The sequence below is a fragment of the Haliotis cracherodii genome, unplaced genomic scaffold (assembly GCF_022045235.1).
Source record: "Haliotis cracherodii isolate W230 unplaced genomic scaffold, xgHalCrac1.p SCAF_6, whole genome shotgun sequence".
NCBI lineage: Eukaryota > Metazoa > Mollusca > Gastropoda > Lepetellida > Haliotidae > Haliotis > Haliotis cracherodii.
The window spans coordinates 40,799,187-40,818,273 of NW_027266319.1; the positions used below are offsets into that span (position 1 = coordinate 40,799,187).

At 39.4% G+C, this 19,087-nt stretch overlaps 2 protein-coding genes and 1 pseudogene across 2 annotated transcripts; all 3 read right to left on the reverse strand.

Moving 5' to 3' along the window:
- On the reverse strand, positions 1 to 1,598 carry LOC139446211 (uncharacterized). Its single transcript, XM_071227539.1, has 3 exons — positions 1,427 to 1,598; positions 749 to 822; positions 1 to 204 (listed from the first exon to the last, which is right to left on the reverse strand). The coding sequence occupies exons 1-3, from the start codon at positions 1,593 to 1,595 to the stop codon at positions 1 to 3; spliced, it is 447 nt and encodes a 148-aa protein (XP_071083640.1). The 5' UTR covers positions 1,596 to 1,598.
- A 5,730-nt stretch (positions 1,599 to 7,328) lies between these two features.
- On the reverse strand, positions 7,329 to 8,936 carry LOC139446171 (uncharacterized). The gene is made up of 3 exons (XM_071227475.1): positions 8,765 to 8,936; positions 8,078 to 8,151; positions 7,329 to 7,532 (listed from the first exon to the last, which is right to left on the reverse strand). Exons 1-3 carry the CDS (start codon positions 8,931 to 8,933, stop codon positions 7,329 to 7,331), a joined length of 447 nt encoding a protein of 148 aa, XP_071083576.1. The 5' UTR covers positions 8,934 to 8,936.
- A 7,140-nt stretch (positions 8,937 to 16,076) lies between these two features.
- LOC139446661 (uncharacterized) lies at positions 16,077 to 17,973 on the reverse strand (annotated as a pseudogene).
- Between the last annotated feature and the right edge of the window lie 1,114 nt (positions 17,974 to 19,087).

The following is a 19,087-nucleotide window of genomic DNA, read 5'->3' on the forward strand; positions in this document are numbered from 1 at the left end:
CTATCTCTCCGTGAAGAAACTCTGGAACATGTATTTCACACAGGACACAAGGACGGCCGAGCACGACTGGGGCTGCTTGGATTCTTCACCAAGATCTATCTCCACAACTTGAGGGCGGGCTCTGGGGGCAGGGACGGGGAGAGAGGTCTGGGGGTCGGGCTGGGATGAGAGGGGGTTGACGGTGATCGTGAAGACATTGGGGCGCTTATAAAGAGGAAATATATGTCCTTAATAATTGAAATCAGGATTAATCGATAGTTTGATATAAAAGCTAGTATGAAAAAACATGTGAAAGTCGACCATTTTCCGGTCATGTGTAATCTATTTGGTATGGCTATTTAAACAAATAGATGGTGAAGATATACCACATACCGTCCAATATAAATAAAAGCTACAAAAACATTTCCATAATCATACAATCTCATTAAAATCATATCTCCGTTCTTGCTACCGATAGCGAGAACTAACATCTGATTTTAATGAGATTGATAATCATAGGAAAAGGCCATGTATTCGGAACCAGAAAGTAATTTTAATCATATATTTGAAAATAAGAACTTTGCGAGTGGTAGTCACGTCTCTTGTGGTGTTTGTTAGAAATGAGAACTGGGACAATTTAATATTTTATATTTGTCTAAATAAAGTATAAACACATATGACTTATTTCAAACTATTGCCAGTTAAAATGGTTCTCGAATTTGTTTTTCTAATAGGACATTGAAACAACTTGAACCTAACGATGACCTACAGGATCAGGGACCGGAAAAGTCTTTTGGGAGACGGAGGAATGGTAGTTTCTAAACCTGTGGAGATCGTCCTGGGCTATAATGGAATAAATAAAATTAAAAAAACATCATACCCATCCTCATTGTATAGACTAAAACACTGTGTGTTTCTTAGAAGCCTAATCAAAACATTACAGGATTCAGTGCCAAAACGTTTGGTTGAGGTAAAAGGGTCTTTTGGGACAAGAAAGACATATTATACCTTACCAGGTCTCCCCCCTTTTAAAAAAACAAAACAAAACACACCTAGTTTGAAGCTGGGATGTGAAAACCTACACAACTCCTATGAAAATCATGTTACATTGAGTGGATCCCATTGCCAGGGGAAGAAAAGGAGACACATAGATCTATTGTTACTTTGATCATTTATCACGACACTTTGACAGTGATTTTACCATAGGAAGTGAATTGGTACAATTCATGTTAATAACAGAAATCACCTCGCTGATATACATTACTGAGGGAGATAACAAATTTTACAAAAAATAGAAACGGCATACGCATGGTATGTCATTCTCTTTCACTTTTATTGTTACCAAATTCAAGTTGGGAATACAATCCGTCAAAAGGTATCGATCTGAAAGCTTTGAAATCAAGATAAAAAACAAACATAAGTTAACACTGAGAGCACTACTAGATACCTTGATGATAAACCAAAGCAACAGTGGCATACATCGTGAAGAACGTGCGATACTTGCGGGATAATGAGCAAAATGTAAACACAGACGTGGAAACAAAGTGCAGCAGCAACAACCAAAATGGCGTCGTTTGTGAATAACGGAAGTAGCAAGGGTCGCCATGGAGACCCATCAACGATCGTTACCTCTCGCTCTTTTCCGTAAACTGCCTGTACCGGAATGACATGATTGATCCCGATTGTGAAATCTGGATACCCTTGAGTCGTTTAATGATATAACTAGAGTATATATAAAGAATATTATTCTAAACCTATAGCTTTGAAAACAATTCAGGGTTTTCTTTCCACAGTAAAACGTGTGTTTGTTTGCTGTTTAAAGCACTCATCAGTATTTCAACTATTAGACGGCGGTCTGTAAAAAATCAAATCTGTTCCAGGCAATCCAGTGATTGAAACCATGCGAATCGATCAACGCTCTTGTAATACGAGGATATGCATCAACCAAGTCAGCGAACCCGTTTAAGTCGTCTCTTTCGGCAAGCATTGGATTTTGAAGACCTATTCTAACCCGGATCTTCGAGGGAGGTCCACAGTAAAAAAGCAATTCAGCATAGATCCTTCTTTAAATCGCCGATTATCATAAGGGAAATACTATTTGTATTCATCTAAGTTTGAGGGGATCAATAGGTCTACTTGTGTTTCATCCAGAAGCTGAAAAAAACCAAGAATGACAGGTAGTAAGTAAACAGAGAATATTTCACCTTAACGCAACACTCATCTTTTATTTAACCTATCAGGAAATTCTTTCACATGCATCTCTTAAATAACTGTGTCCCTTAGTAATAGGCCCAACAAGCGGTCAAAACGCGAAAATATACAGATTCCGTCAGAAGGGAACGATAAATAAGTTGCTGGTTCTTGGCTAAAGTCCGTCGTGATACCACAAGGGGAGACCACTCCCGTTGTTTGATGGCGTGGTTTATTTTCGCAGGTTCTCGAGGCAGCTTGATCGACACACGGAATACCTGTGACAACTATCTATGGTGGATGTTTTAACACGAAACTCTTCTGGTGCCCCAAGATAGAAAAAAACGAACAACATGACAATACTGTCTTAAGGATGATTAGTAAGTCATAAGCATATAGAACAAAGAAATTAGAAATATGAGATTAAATCATAGCGTTAGAAATTCGCACGAGTCCAGTAGTCCTTGCTAAATTGCCCAATAGTTAATTGTCATAAGGACTAGTAGAAATGTGCCATTTCAAGGGTTTTGCTATATGTTATGATTATAGGGACTAGTGGACTAAAACGATAGTTGCTAACGCTGGTCAAACTATAAAATATCTTAAAATATTAACTATATTAACGTATGTACTATGTACATGTGACTTCTATAGACTCCCTATTATAAATGTTATGTAGAACTAACTTACAGCGACCGAACACTAATGGAATCTGAACCAGATATCCCTTTACCAAATAACGACGGAGAATACCAAACTTTCGCTTCACACGGTATACCTTTGTAACTCATACCGTTAGTTTGCCCAATCTAGTGCATTATTTTGTAATTTTTTGACACCAAATGATGTACATATATATGCTCTCTGCCTCATGTCATTCATTCAAGAAGTTTTAATCTGCGACGTTACAATTTCTTTAGCATGCATGGTCAAAGGGAGACAATTCAAATGACCCAGTCATGGGTGTCGTTTGTCAAGTTCCTCACAGCGATATCCCGTTCGCGGAGCTCTCTCTATATGATGGGTGGCACCAACCATACTTGGGAGTCGATCTCGAATCGGACTGACCGTGATTACTAACCTACCTTTGTTGACATCCGGATGACGTCTGACAGTTCCGAAATTCCGACAGCCATTCCGCGACGGCAATAATTAGGTTTTTTTTATGATCTTTTTGGTGAAGTGCAATCAATGATCATTACAAAATCACCATATTTACATAATTGATTGCTGAATATATCATTTGCATTCCTCAATGATGTAGGTGAATGGTGACTTTGGCTCATCTATCAGCAAATTTTAAATTATAGCCCGACAAGAAATTTAGCAGGTGAACAGTCCAAACGATATACAGGGTGCTTGCAAGGGATGTACTGCACTTCGCCTTGCATCGGTGTGCTAACTTTCAGCCGCTTGCAATCGCACCAATTGCTTCGTTTGAAATTTGAGTTTGAGAGTGGAACATGATAATTCGTGACTGGATAAACTGGGCAGCTAACATCCCAGCATAACCAGTCTGCTCCACATATTCAAAGAAGTCCTCAATAGTCATAATTTCATCGGCACGCCACCAAGCCTCTTCTTTTACGTTCTTCTTTTGGACAAGGCAACCAAACATTAGTCGCCCCGCCATTTGGGAGAGTGCGTAAAGCACTTCGGGCTATTGCAGACCCCGGGATAAGCGATTAATTTGCTTACTCTAAGCGATTTGACAAAACTATGAAATAACTAATTTATTTATACTCATGCATATCTTGATAGTATAAGAAATGGTGTGTTCCCATGTACACTATATTGAATTTACTTATGATTTATTGTTATACATTGTAAATAACCATGTGGGTGCATTATCAGGTGTGAATGATCATTCGAGAACATGTATGTGATATACAAATGAGCATTATTTTATTTGTATATATTCATGTAATATCGACGCCGCGATATAACTGGAATACTGTTAAAAGCGGCGTTAAACCCAACTCACTCACTCACTCATGTAATATCGCAGCAGGATAATGCCCGCCCACGTGTTGTTGCTGTACTGCCAGACCTCTCCCACATGACTGGAATGAGATAAAACGACGCCAACGAAAGTACCAGAACCATCCTTTAACGCTGGCTCAGTTGGTAAAATGGCTTATCTTCAATGCGCCGCCGCTGTCTCGCCTGTATGAACGCTAATGGTTGTCACACCTATAAAATAATACTGACACTATTAACTGAGTTGTTACACCGTCCCTCTTTTAAGGCGTGTCCCATATGTATATTTATCATCCAAAGATGGCTCCCACAGGAGATATCGCTTGGATGAGATCAAGCGATATCTACACTGTAGATATCGCTGCAATGAAATTACATCACAATGCTTTGCACGCGTTGATAAAAATGGCACTTTTATCAACTCGTGTTGATATATTTGATATCAAAAGACACACTGGTGAGATTCTCTATATGTACATGTGTATGTAAGTATGTACTTTTATCCTATGTTTATTCCACGGTGGTCATGTTTTTTAAAAGTCTCTGGGACTTATGGTTGATTGAAAAGAAAGTACATGCATTTTTATTCAGCAAAATATTGTCTATAACATGTCATATTTTGACTTCACGATACGTTGTTCGTTCAGTATTATTTTTATTTAAACCATGAAATGCAATACATCTGTTAGAACGTTTACCGCAATAATGACAGGGAGACATACCCTTCATCACAAGCCGAATGCGGCCTGACCTAGTTCCGACCGGAATAGGCTTCTGTGCCCAGTGAAGAGACCGTGTTTATCACGTCGAAGGAATCTAACTTAGGTTAGATTTTGGACAAAGAATGTAATTAAGTTTTCGATCCAATAAAATCAACTTTTCAGAGTTTTTCCATTTTACATCAATATATAGTATCTCTAATAGTCAAACAAGTTTGGCGGAAGTGTGGGGTCACACTACATCGAACTTTTTGAACTTTTATAATAATCGTTCAGATTCTGACAGCAAGAGTATTATGTTTACACGCAGGAATGATGGTTGGGAGTACAAATGTCCCATTTCAACCTCGATATTCATGATACAAGGGGTTTGTGAGAGATAACTACATCATGGAAAACATGGAGTTATTTTTTTATTGGAGACCCAACACTGTAACCATCCAATCCTCAGTCTAATCTGCTCATGCATAACGACTGGTCGGCTTCATCGACTGCTTGACAAGGAGTCATTGGGTGGGGATTTCGACCACATGAAAAGTTTTTTAGTTTTTGGTTATTTTTCTCTAAAGAATTCGTGGCTGTAGGTCTACATGAAATGTTTTCAATGTTATTAGGTACAGTATGTGCCTTTGTGGGTTTTTTCTTTTTGTAAATCCGCACTCGGCAATATTACTGCTTTATGGCGGCGTCGGGCCAGGATGAGACAATCCAGTGATTCTGATTGAAATCGTAACGGAACGGCCAAAGACTAGTCGGTAATTACTAGTAGGTAAACTACTAAAATAAATGGTTGCTGCCACCATTCACGAAATGTGACAAAATAAATACCAGAGCTTGGAAACGAAGTTTAGCGGAAATACATAACACGGATCTACAAAGTTACGAATGTCGACGCCAGTGAAATGTAAAATGATCACACAACAAGGAGGTAAAGTTCAATAACGAGTTTATTACGTAATCACTGAACTGAAAAATCGTGTACATGGTCTCGAGATCGCGAGACACGATACCGGATGTGAAACATCAGTCGCTCGGCATTCTCTGTCACATCGTGGCTCTCGGATTCGGTACTTGTCTGTATCCCTCCCACGACTGATATATCTGAACTGTTAAAATAATGAAATTGTTCAATAAACTGTGAAACTTGAAAGTGTACGAAGTTGGCTGAAACCAGAACTGGAGCCGAACTCACGTAACCCAGAGCTGTCAACATGTGATATAAGTAAGCATGATTTTGTTTGTTGTTTAACGCCGCACTCAGCAATATTACTGCTCTATGACGGCGGTCTGTAAATGATCGAGTCTGGACAAAAGAAACCGCTGATTGACATCATGAGCATCGATCCACGCAATTGGGAAACGATTTCATGCATCAACCAAGTCAGCGAGCCTGACCACCCGATCCCGTTAGTCGCCTCTTATCACAAGCACAGTCGCCTCTTATGGCAATCATGGGATGCTGAAGATCTATTCGGAATGGGTGTCGGAATCTCGGAAGTGTCATGCAGACGTCAACAAGACGTCATCCGGATGTCAACAAAGGTAAGTAATCACTAATACTCGATCAAATACTTAGAGAGCAGACCAAGTATTAATATTAGCCATGTAAATTAAATGTTATACAATAAAAAATCTCTTAGAATACGAAAATAGAATTTAGCTATGACTAACCCTGGAACCCTACCTTGCTTGTCAAAGTCAAAAGTGCCGCAGTTGTAGTTAACCTTGACAGGTGTATTTATGGGTGACCTAAGGTCATATGATACGCAAACCTGACGGAAGAAAATCCAGGATGGCGACTGTAATCATGACAGACGTGACTGAAGTTGGCGTTTACTGTTATACTTGATTCTGTAGCTGTAAGCTTTGATAAAATAGGAATTTTTGTTACAATGTTATGGGCCACGATCCACGCCGCTAGGGAACGATGACACACGATCAATCAAGGCACCGAGCTTGAGCACCCGATCCATTAAGTGGTCTTCAAGGGATTTTGTGGGGAGTATTACATACGTTAAAATTTATGAAAACAGAATTATCTTAACAAAATAGTCGAAATTGTTCGTCGAAATGGTCCAAGAACTACACGACACAGTAAACAAATACTTATTATAGGAGGTGAATCGAGCTTATTTACCATACGATCGTAATTTAGATACACTCTTAAAATAACGATAGGCTGAAGCGACGGTTTGGCATGGATCACCTGTAAAGCCATGTCTCGATTTCGAGTGTCATCAATTTTCACAACAGGGAATGCAAAAAATACCAATATACAACACGCGTTCTTCAAGCAACAACATTTATCATATTAATTTTAAAATAATTACATTAATTTAATTCATGTATGAAACAAAATGTATGTTATCAAAAATAGTCCCAAATAGTCCAAATGGTTTGTCCGAAAGGTCCTAAAACTAGTAGTTCACACAACACTGGCACAGAAAACATCTCCAAAGTCTATCTCTCCGTGAAGAAACTCTGGAACATGTATTTCACACAGGACACAAGGACGGCCGAGCACGACTGGGGCTGCTTGGATTCTTCACCAAGATCTATCTCCACAACTTGAGGGCGGGCTCTGGGGGCAGGGACGGGGAGAGAGGTCTGGGGGTCGGGCTGGGATGAGAGGGGGTTGACGGTGATCGTGAAGACACTGGGGCGCTTACAGAGAGGAAATAAATGTCCTTATTAATTGAAATCAGGATTAATCGATAGTTTGATATAAAAGCTTGTATGAAAAAACATGTGAAAGTCGACCATTTTCCGGTCATGTGTAATCTATTTGGTAGGCTATTTAAACAAATAGATGGTGAAGATATACCACATACAGTCTAATATGAATAAAAGCTACAAAAACATTTCCATAATCATACAATCTCATTAAAATCATATCTCCGTTCTTGCTACCGATAGCGAGAACTAACATCTGATTTTAATGAGATTGATAATCATAGGAAAAGGCCATGTATTCGGAACCAGAAAGTAATTTTAATCATATATTTGAAAATAAGAACTTTGCGAGTGGTAGTCACGTCTCTTGTGGTGTTTGTTAGAAATGAGAACTGGGACAATTTAATATTTTATATTTGTCTAAATAAAGTATAAACACATATGACTTATTTCAAACTATTGCCATTTAAAATGGTTCTCGAATTTGTTTTTCTAATAGGACACATTCAAACAACTTGAACCTAACGATGACCTACAGGATCAGGGACAGGAAGAGTCTTTTGGGAGACGGGGGCCTGGTAGTTCCTAAACCTGTGGAGATCGTCCTGGGCTATAATGGAATAAATAAAATTAAAAAAACCATCATATCCATCCTCATTGTATAGACTAAAACACTGTGGTTTTTTTAGAAGCCTAATCAAATTATCCCAACATTACAGGATTCAGTGCCAAAACGTTTGGTTGAGGTAAAAGGGTCTTTTGGGACAAGAAAGACATATTATACCTTACCAGGTCTCCCCCCTTTTAAAAAAACAAAACAAAACACACCTAGTTTGAAGCTGGGATGTGAAAACCTACACAACTCCTATGAAAATCATGTTACATTGAGTGGATCCCATTGCCAGGGGAAGAAAAGGAGACACATAGATCTATTGTTACTTTGATCATTTATCACGACACTTTGACAGTGATTTTACCATAGGAATTGAATTGGTACAATTCATGTTAATAACAGAAATCACTTCGCTGATATACATTACTGAGGGAGTTTACAAATTTTACAAAAAAAAGAAACGGCATACGCATGGTATGTCATTCTCTTTCACTTTTATTGTTACCAAATTCAAGTTGGGAATACAATCCGTCAAAAGGTATCGACCTGAAAGCTTTGAAATCAAGATAAAAAACAAACATAAGTTAACACTGAGAGCACTACTAGATACCTTGATGATAGACCAAAGCAACAGTGGCATACATTGTGCAGAACGTGCGATACTTGCGGGATAATGAGCAAAATGTAAACACAGACGTGGAAACAAAGTGCAGCAGCAACAACCAAAATGGCGTCGTTTGTGAATAACGGAAGTAGCAAGGGTCGCCATGGAGACCCATCAACGATCGTTACCTCTCGCTCTTTTCCGTAAACTGCCTGTACCGGAATGACATGATTGATCCCGATTGTGAAATCTGGATACCCTTGAGTCGTTTAATGATATAACTAGAGTATATATAAAGAATATTATTGTAAACCTATAGCTTTGAAAACAATTCAGGGTTTTCTTTCCACAGTAAAACGTGTGTTTGTTTGCTGTTTAAAGCACTCATCAGTATTTCAACTATTTGACGGCGCGCGGTCTGTAAATAATCGAGTCTGTACCAGGCAATCCAGTGATTGAAATCATGTGAATCGACCAATGCAATTGTAATACGAGGATATGCATCAACCAAGTCAGCGAGCCCGTTTAAGTCGTCTCTTTCGGCAAGCATTGGCTTTTGAAGACCTATTCTAATTCGGATCTTCGAGGGGGGTCCACAGTAAAAAAGCATTTCAGCATAGATCCTTCTTTAAATCGCCGATTATCATAAGGGAAATACTATTTGTATTCATCTAAGTTTGAGGGGATCAATAGGTCTACTTGTGTTTCATCCAGAAGCTGAAAAAACAAGAATAACAGGTAGTTAGTAAACAGAGAATATTTCACCTTAACGCAACACTCATCTTTTATTTAACCTATCAGGAAATTCTTTAACATGCATCTCTTAAATAACTGTGTCCCTTAGTAATAGGCCCAACAAGCGGTCAAAACGCGAAAATATACAGATTCCGTCAGAAGGGAACGATAAATAAGTTGCTGGTTCTTGGCTAAAGTCCGTCGTGATACCACAAGGGGAGACCACTCCCGTTGTTTGATGGCGTGGTTTATTTTCGCAGGTTCTCGAGGTAGCTTGATCGACACACGGAAGACCTGTGACAACTATCTATGGTGGATGTTTTAACACGAAACTCTTCTGGTGCCCCCAAAAAGAAAAAAACGAACAACATGACAATACTGTCTTAAGGATGATTAGTAAGTCATAAGCATATAGAACAAAGAAATTAGAAATATGAGATTAAATCATAGCGTTAGAAATTCGCACGAGTCCAGTAGTCCTTGCTAAATTGCCCAATAGTTAATTTCATAAGGACTAGTAGAAATGTGCCATTTCAAGGGTTTTGCTATATGTTATCATTATAAGGACTAGTGGACTAAAACGATAGTTGCTAACGCTGGTCAAACTATAAAATATCTTAAAATATTAACTATATTAACGTATGTACTATGTACATATGACTTCTATAGACTCCCTATTATAAATGTTATGTAGAACTAATTTACAGCGACCGAACACTAATGGAATCTGAACCAGATATCCCTTTACCAAATAACGACGTGGGACACCAAACTTTCGCTTCACACGGTATACCTTTGTAACTCATACCGTTAGTTTGCCCAATCTAGTGCATTATTTTGTAATTTTTTGACACCAAATGATGTACATATATATGCTCTCTGCCTCGTGTCATTCATTCAAGAAGTTTTAATCTGCGACGTTACAATTTCTTTAGCATGCATGGTCAAAGGGAGACAATTCAAACGATTACAGTCATGGGTGTCGTTTGTCAAGTTCCTCACAGCGATATCCCGTTCGCGGAGCTCTCTATATGATGGGTGGCACCAACCATACTTGGGAGTCGATCTCGAATCGGACTGACCGTGATTACTAACCTACCTTTGTTGACATCCGGATGACGTCTGACAGTTCCGAAATTCCGACAGCCATTCCGCGACGGCAATAATTAGTTTTTTTTATGATCTTTTTGGTGAAGTGCAATCAATGATCATTACAAAATCACCATATTTACATAATTGATTGCTGAATATTTAATCATTTGCATTCCTACCCTGATGTAGGTGAATGGTGACTTTGGCTCATCTATCAGCAAATTTTCAATTATAGCCCGACAAGAAATGTAGCAGGTGAACAGTCTAAACACGATACAGGGTGTGTTGCTCACAGCCAATCGCTTGCAAGCGATGTACAGCAATTCGCCTTGCATCGGTACGCTAACTTTCAGTCGCTTGCAATCGCACCAATTGCTTCGTTTGAAATTTGAGTTCGAGAGTGGAACATGATAATTCTTGACTGGATAAACTGGGCAGCTAACATCCCAGCATAACCAGTCTGCTCCACATATTCAAAGAAGTCCTCAATAGTCATAATTTCATCGGCACGTCACCAAGCCTCTTCTTTTACGTTCTTCTTTTGGGCAACGCAACCAAACATTAGTCGCCCCGCCATTTGGGAGAGTGCATAAAGCACTTGGGGCTATTGCAGACCCCGGGATGAGCGACTAATTTGCTTACTCCAAGCGATTTGACAAAACTATGAAATAAATAACTAATTTATTTATACTCATGCATACCTATATAGTATAAGAACTGGTGTGTTCCCATGTACACTATATTGAATTTACTTATGATTTATTGTTATACATTGTAAATAACCATGTGGGTGCATTATCAGGTGTGAATGATCATTCGAGAACATGTATGTGATATACAAATGAGCATTATTTTATTTGTATATATACATGTAATATCGACGCCGCGATATAACTGGAATACTGTTAAAAGCGGCGTTAAACCCAACTCACTCACTCACTCACTCATGTAATATCGCAGCAGGATAATGCCCGCCCACGTGTTGTTGCTGTACTGCCAGACCTCTCCCACATGTCTGGAATGAGATAAAACGACGCCAACGAAAGTACCAGAACCATCCTTTAACGCTGGCTCAGTTGGTAAAATGGTTTGTCTTCAATGCGCCGCCGCTGTCTCGCCTGTATGAACGCTAATGGTTGTCACACCTATAAAATAATATTGACACTATTAACTGAGTTGTTACACCGTCCCTCTTTTAAGGCGTGTCCCATATGTATATATAGAGAATACTACACTCATTCTCGTTAGATCGTGACCATTTTTACGAAACGAGTGGACTTTCTATAGTATCTGAGTGAGCGAAAGCGAGGTCAGGTACCATAGAAAGTTCACGAGTTTCGTAAAAAATGGTATCTTACGAGAATGAGTGTGGTATTTTATTTATTACCCACGTTAAATATATATATATATATAAGTGTAAATACATAACAACTTTCGTTCGTTGACAGACCAAACGGAAACCGGTTGCAAAATCTGGTTGCGCATGAATATTGATATATGACCAAATATGGGCATTGTGGACATGTTTATGCATACGCATTAACAGCATGCGCCTTCTGTTCTGTTTGCAAACAAACCAGCACCGACGCTCAAGATTCTTTTGGAAGAAAGTCTTCAAGTTATAGTAATTCAAGCGCCATGTTGTTAGTACGCAGGACACCGATAAGAACATTTGAAATGTCACATTAGCGCCGCGCTTTGAATATCGGACCAACAGTCGGTCACACTGCCGGGGTCCCGTCTGTGCAATCAAATTGGTTCGGTTTCCTTGATCTATCAGCTGAATTTATTTCATGTCCGTACCATTTTGGAAGAGGGAAATCATACTGTTCGCCAAAGACATTCATGTTAACTGTACCACCCTATATACTGAAGACGTGAAAATCAACAAACTCAAATCTGCTTGCATGTCAGTCATGTCGGTGACAGCTTCGAACGATCGAAAGGCAAGGTCGCCACCGGAATAAGAAAAGATAACCGCGATCCACCCACAGCGTTTTACGCTAGAGATAGGGAATGTTATTGTTCACATTTGGGATGTATGGGGCCACAAAATCAGAAGTCAGGCACACTTCCACGGAGTTTTCGAATGATTTGTATCGGAACTGTGAACTTTAAGTGATCTGGTCGTGCTGTCGTGTTCGTTCATTCATAAACAACTCCCCCCGAAACAAAATACGCTTCAAAGGGGACACCGATGGCACAACCGGATCATCCCAAGTAAGTCTCGATATCTATCCAGATAGTTTAAACAGACTTCATTTCACCACGCTTATCCTTTTACGTTAAATCAAATTGAAAGTTGCGAAAGTGCGTCACGCTCAAGGGACGCGCTCGATCGGCAGTCGTACATTGTAAATCGATTTATAGATCTAGCTCGATTATATGTCTGTAGGAGCTCTATGCATAACTTATATAGAATGCAAACCGAATTTGATGCGTGTGACTATCTTGTTTTGTTTATTAAAGTGTTTGTAAATATCTCTCGTTCTCATGAATTTCTTCAGTTCTGCCTTGTAATCGCAAAATGAATGACGTCTCGCGACTTTTTATGAATGAAAAAAGTAGTCCCGGTGTGACAGAGATCACGGTTATCCAATCAAAACGAATATAACAAGGTCAACCTTGTACGACACACGTACGGATTAAGTATCTTACCACCTGTATCTTCACCACGTGGGTAATAAATGTATATATGTACATGTGTGTGTATATGTATGTACTTTTATCTTATGTTTATTCCACAGTGGTCATGTTTTTTAATAGTCTCTGGGACTTACGGGTGACTGAATAGAAAGTACTTGCATTTTTATTCAGCAAAATATTGTTTATAACATGTCATATTTTGAATAGGCTTCCGTGCCCAGTGAAGAGACCGTGTTTATCAAATTCAGTATGTCAGGGAGGTAATTTGCTTAAATAGCATAAAGACTTCACTCACTCGTATGAAGTCATAACCAAATACCAGATACCAAAGTATCAAAGGCCGTCGAAGGAATCTAACTTAGGTTAGATTTCGGACAAAGAATGTAATTAAGTTTTCGCAAGAGTATTATGTTTACACGCAGGAATGATGGTTGGGAGTACAAATGTCCCATTTCGACCTCGATATTCATGATACAAGGGGTTTGTGAAAGATAACTACATCATGGAAAACATGGAGTTATTTTTTAATGGAGACCCAACATTGTAACCATCCGATCCTCAGTCTAATCTGCTCTTGCATAACGACTGGTCGGCTTCATGGGCTGCTTGACACGGAGACATTGGGTGGGGATTTCGACCACATGAAAAGTTTTTTAGTTTTTGGTTATTTTTCTCTAAAGAATTCGTGGCTGTAGGTCTACATGAAATGTTTTCAATGTTATTAGGTACAGTATGTGCCTTTGTGTTTTTTGTTGTTGTTGTAAATCCGCACTCGGCAATATTACTGCTCTATGGCGGCGTCCTTAATACTCGGGCCAGGATGAGACAATCCAGTGATTCTGATTGATATTGTAACGGAACGGCCAAAGACTAGTCGGTAATTACTAGTAGGTAAACTACTAAAATAAATGGTTGCTGCCACCAGTCACGAAATGTGACAAATAATACCAGAGCTTGGAAACGATGTTTAGCGGAAATACATAACACGGATCTACAAAGTTACGAATGTCGACACCAGCGAAATGCAAAATGATCATACAACAAGAAGGTAAGGTTCAAAAACGAGTTTAATACGTAATCACTGAACTGAAAAATCTTGTACATGGTCTCGAGATCGCGAGACACGATACCGGATGTGAAACATCAGTCGCTCGGCATTGTCTGTCACATCGTGGCTCTCGGATTCGGTACTTGTCTGTATCCCTCCCACGACCGATATATCTGAACTGTTAAAATAATGAAATTGTTCAATAAACTGTGAAACTTGAAAGTGTACGAAGTTGGCTGAAACCAGAACTGTCAACATGTGATATAAGTTAGCATGATTTTGTTTGTTGTTTAACGCCGCACTCAGCAATATTACTGCTCTATGACGGCGGTCTGTAAATGATCGAGTCTGGACCAGACAAACCGGTGATTGACATCATGAGCATGGATCCACGCAATTGGGAAACGATTACATGCTTCAACCAAGTCAGCGAGCCTGACCACCCGATCCCGTTAGTCGCCTCTTACGACGAGCATAGTCGCCTCTTATGGCAAGCATGGGAGGCTGAAGACCTATTCTAATCCGGATTTTCATCAAGCATGAAGTCAAAGCCTAATTAAAGCTTGGAATTAAATATATATGATCGATTCTGGAATGATCCCTGTGAACATCGGCAGATAAAAACACTTGACTGTGACGGCATTACCTGGCAACTTGAAAATGTAAACAATCTGGTCGGAACGACCTTACCTCCCGGAACGCGGAAAACAAATAAATATAGGATGTAAACTGTAATATTTTATTCGGACGACAAATCACTTGCGACTTGTGATAACTGTCACTGTAACTTGTATGCTCGAATCATTACGATCTTGGAATATTCCGTCGGAATGCTTTCGGAATGGCTGTCGGAATCTCGGAACTGTCATGCAGACGTCAACAAGACGTCATCCGGATGTCAACAAAGGTAAGTAATCCGCGATCCGCGATCAAATACTAAGAGAGCAGGCCATATAAACCATGTAAATGAAATGTTAGACAATAAAAATCTCTTAGAATGCGAAAATGGAATTTAGCTATGACGTAACCCTGGAACCCTACCTTGCTGGAACCCTCAAAGACAAAATTGCCGCAGTTGTAGTTAACCTTGACAGGTGTAGATATGGGTGACCTGAGGTCATATAATACGCAAACCTGACGTAAGGAAATCCAAGATGGCGACTGTAAACATGACAGACGTGACTCAAGTTGGCGTTTACTGTTATACTTGATTCTGTAACTGTTAGCTTTGATAAAATAGGAATTTTTGTTACATTGTTATGGGCCACGATCCACGAACCGAGGGAACGATGACACGCGATGAATCAAGGCATCGAGCTTGAGCACCCGATCCATTAAGTGGTCTTCAAGGAACTTTTAGGGGAGTATTACATACGTTAAAATTTATGAAAACAGAATTATATCAAGCAGCCAAATAGTCTAAATTGTTCGTCGAAATGGTCCCAGAACTACACTGACACAGTAAACAAACAATTTTTATAGGAGGTAAATCGAGCATTTTATCCACACGATCCTCATTTTTATAGACTCTTAACATGACGATAGGCTGAAGCAACGAATTTCGCATCGACCACCTGCAAAAGCCTTCTCTCGATTTCGAGTGTCATCAACAGGGAATGCAGAAAACACCAATATACAACACGCGTTCTTCAAGCAACAACATTTATCATATTCATTCTAAGATTTTTACATTATGTATGTTTTCAGAAATAAGCCCAACTAGTCCAAATGGTTTGTCCGAAAGGTCCTAAAATTAGTAGTTCACACAACACTGGCAACAGCAAACAAATCCAAAGTCTATCTCTCCGTGAAGAAACTCTGGAACATGTATTTCACACAGGACACAAGGACGGCCGAGCACGACTGGGGCTGCTTGGATTCTTCACCAAGATCTATCTCCACAACTTGAGGGCGGGCTCTGGGGGCGGGGAGGGAGGTCTGGGGGTCGGGCTGGGATGAGAGGGGGTTGACGGTGATCGTGAAGATACTGGGGCGCTTAGAGAGAGGAAATATATGTCCTTTAATCATTAAAATCAGGATTAATAGATAGTTTGATATAAACGCTCGTATGAAAAAAACATGTGAAAGTCGACCATTTTCCGGTCATGTGTAATCTATTTGGTATGGCTACTTAACCAAATAGATGGTGAAGATATACCGCATACCGTCTAACATAAATAAGAGTTACAAAAACACTTCCATGACCATAAGAAAAGGCCGTGTATTCGGAACCAGAAAGTAATTTTAATCATATATTTAAAAATAAGAACTTTGCGAGTGGTACATCATTGCAAGTCACCTCTCTTGTGGTGTTTCTTAGAAATGAGAAGTGGGATTATTTGATATTTCATATTTGTCTAAATAATGTATAAACACATATGACTTATATCAAAATATTGCCAGTTAAAATGGTTCTCGTATTTGTTTTTCTAATAGGACATTGAAACAACTTGAACCTAACGATGACCTACAGGATTAGGGACAGGAAGAGTCTTTTGGGAGACGGGGGCCTGGTAGTTCCTAAACCTGTGGAGATCGTCCTGAGCTATCAAGGAATAAATAAAATAAAACCAACATCATATTCATTTTAGAAGCCTAATCAAATTATCCCAACGTTACAGGATTCAGTGCCAAAACGTTTGGTTGAGGTGAAACGGTCTTTTGGGACAAGAAAGACATATATGTATACCTTGCCAGTCTCTCCCCTTTTAAAAAACAAAACACAACACACTTAATTTGAAGCTGGGATATGAAAACCTACACAACTCCTATGAAAATCATGTTACATTGAGTGGATCCCATTGCCAGGGGAAGAAAAAGAGAGACATAGATCTATTGTTACTTGATCATTTGTCATGATACTTTGACAGTGATTAATATGATTTTACCATGGTAATTCAATTGGTACAATTCATATTAATAACATATGTCACTTTGGAAGTTTGGAATAGTCTCTTTCAAAATGTATCAATCATAAAGAAAACCCTACACATCTCCCATGAATATTTTAGTTTATAACGGACAGTTTTTGTTTCTACGAAACTCCCGTTACATTGAGTTGATCCCAGAACCAGGGGAACAAAAGGGGATTGGTGAAAGATCTGTTGTTAGTTTTATCATTTATCATATACTTTAACAGTTACTAGTAATGATAAAAGCATGAACATAGGAATTGAATTGGTACAAATACTCGTAATAACAGAAGTCACTTCGCTGTGATGCATTAGGCTACTGCGGGAGTGTCCAAGCTTTCTACACATTCAAACACTCTGAAATTCACTTCACAAAAGACAAATACTTGATTAGTTGTAAAACACACAGCACAAATATACGAGGGACCCGCGAAGTACATGAAATGTGCCATCTGCCAAGGAGCCTGTCAGTCATTCTCTTTCACTTTTACTGTAACCAACTTTTTTTATGACACAAGTTGGGAATTACAGTAGTTCCAAACGCATCAAACTGAAGGCTTGGAGATCAAGTTAAAAAGTAAAATTAAATTAACACTGAGAGCTCTACAAGATACCTTGATGATAAACCAAAGCAACAGCGGCATACATCGTGCAGAACGTGCGATACGTGCGGGATGAAGAGCAAAATGCAAACACAGACGTGGAAACAAAGTGCAGCGGCAACAACCAAAATGGCGTCTTTGTGAATAACGGAAGTAGCAATGGTCTCCATGGAGATCCATCAGCGATCGTCACCTCTCGCTCTTTTCCGTAAACTGCCTATATAGGAATGACACGATTGATCACGATTGGGAAATCTGGATACACTATAACTTGAATCTTCCCAATTGTGTAATAATATGACTAGAGGATATATAAAGAATATGATTCTAAACCTGTAGCTTTGAAAACAATTCAGGGTTTTCTTTCCACGGTAAAAAGTGTGTTTTTTGCCGTTTAATGCACTCAGCAGTAGCCCTGGGACGGGTAACTCGGGTACTCGGGTCGGGTGGGTCCTGAGTAGGACCCGGGTACCCACATGACTACCCGGACCCCTGGTTAGTCACGTGACCTACTGTTTAATGACATTGACAATAAAACTCAATGGTTACACTACAAGTTTAGCTAATGTTCACATTTCTTTCTCACTATGCAGGCATTCGTTCTGTATGTATCTAAATAGTTTTTGCCAGGGCTGCGGTAAAACAATTCCCATTCGGACATTTTGTTCCCAACTCTTGAGACCTTTAGCGGGTATCCGGGTAGGGCCGGGTAATAGGGTGGCAGGTACCCGGGTAGTAAACTTGGATTCGTCGCAGCCCTACTCAGCAGTATTTCAACTATTTGACGGCGGTCTGTAAATAATCGAGTCTGTACCAGGCAATCCAGTGATTGAAATCATGCGCATCGATCTACCCAATTGTGATACGAGGATATGCATCAACCAAGTCAGCGAGCCCCTTATAGTCGCCTCTTACGGCAATTATTGGCATATGAAGACCTATTCTAATCCGGATCTTCACGGCTGTCCCCAGTAATAAAAAGCAATTCAGCATAGATCCTTCTTTAAATCGCCGATTATCATGAGGGAAATACTATATGTATTCATCTAAGTTTGAAGGGATCAGTACGCCTACTTGTGATTCATCCAGAAGCTGAAACACCCCAAGAATGACAGGTAGTATGTAAACAGATTATAGTTCACGTGAAAGCAACACTCATCTTTTATTTAACCCATCAGGAAATTCTTTAACATGCATCTCTTAAATAACTGTGCCCCTAAGTAAGAGGCTCAACAAGCGGTCAAAATGCGAAAATATACAGATTCCGTCAGAGTGAGTGAGTGAGCTATTATTT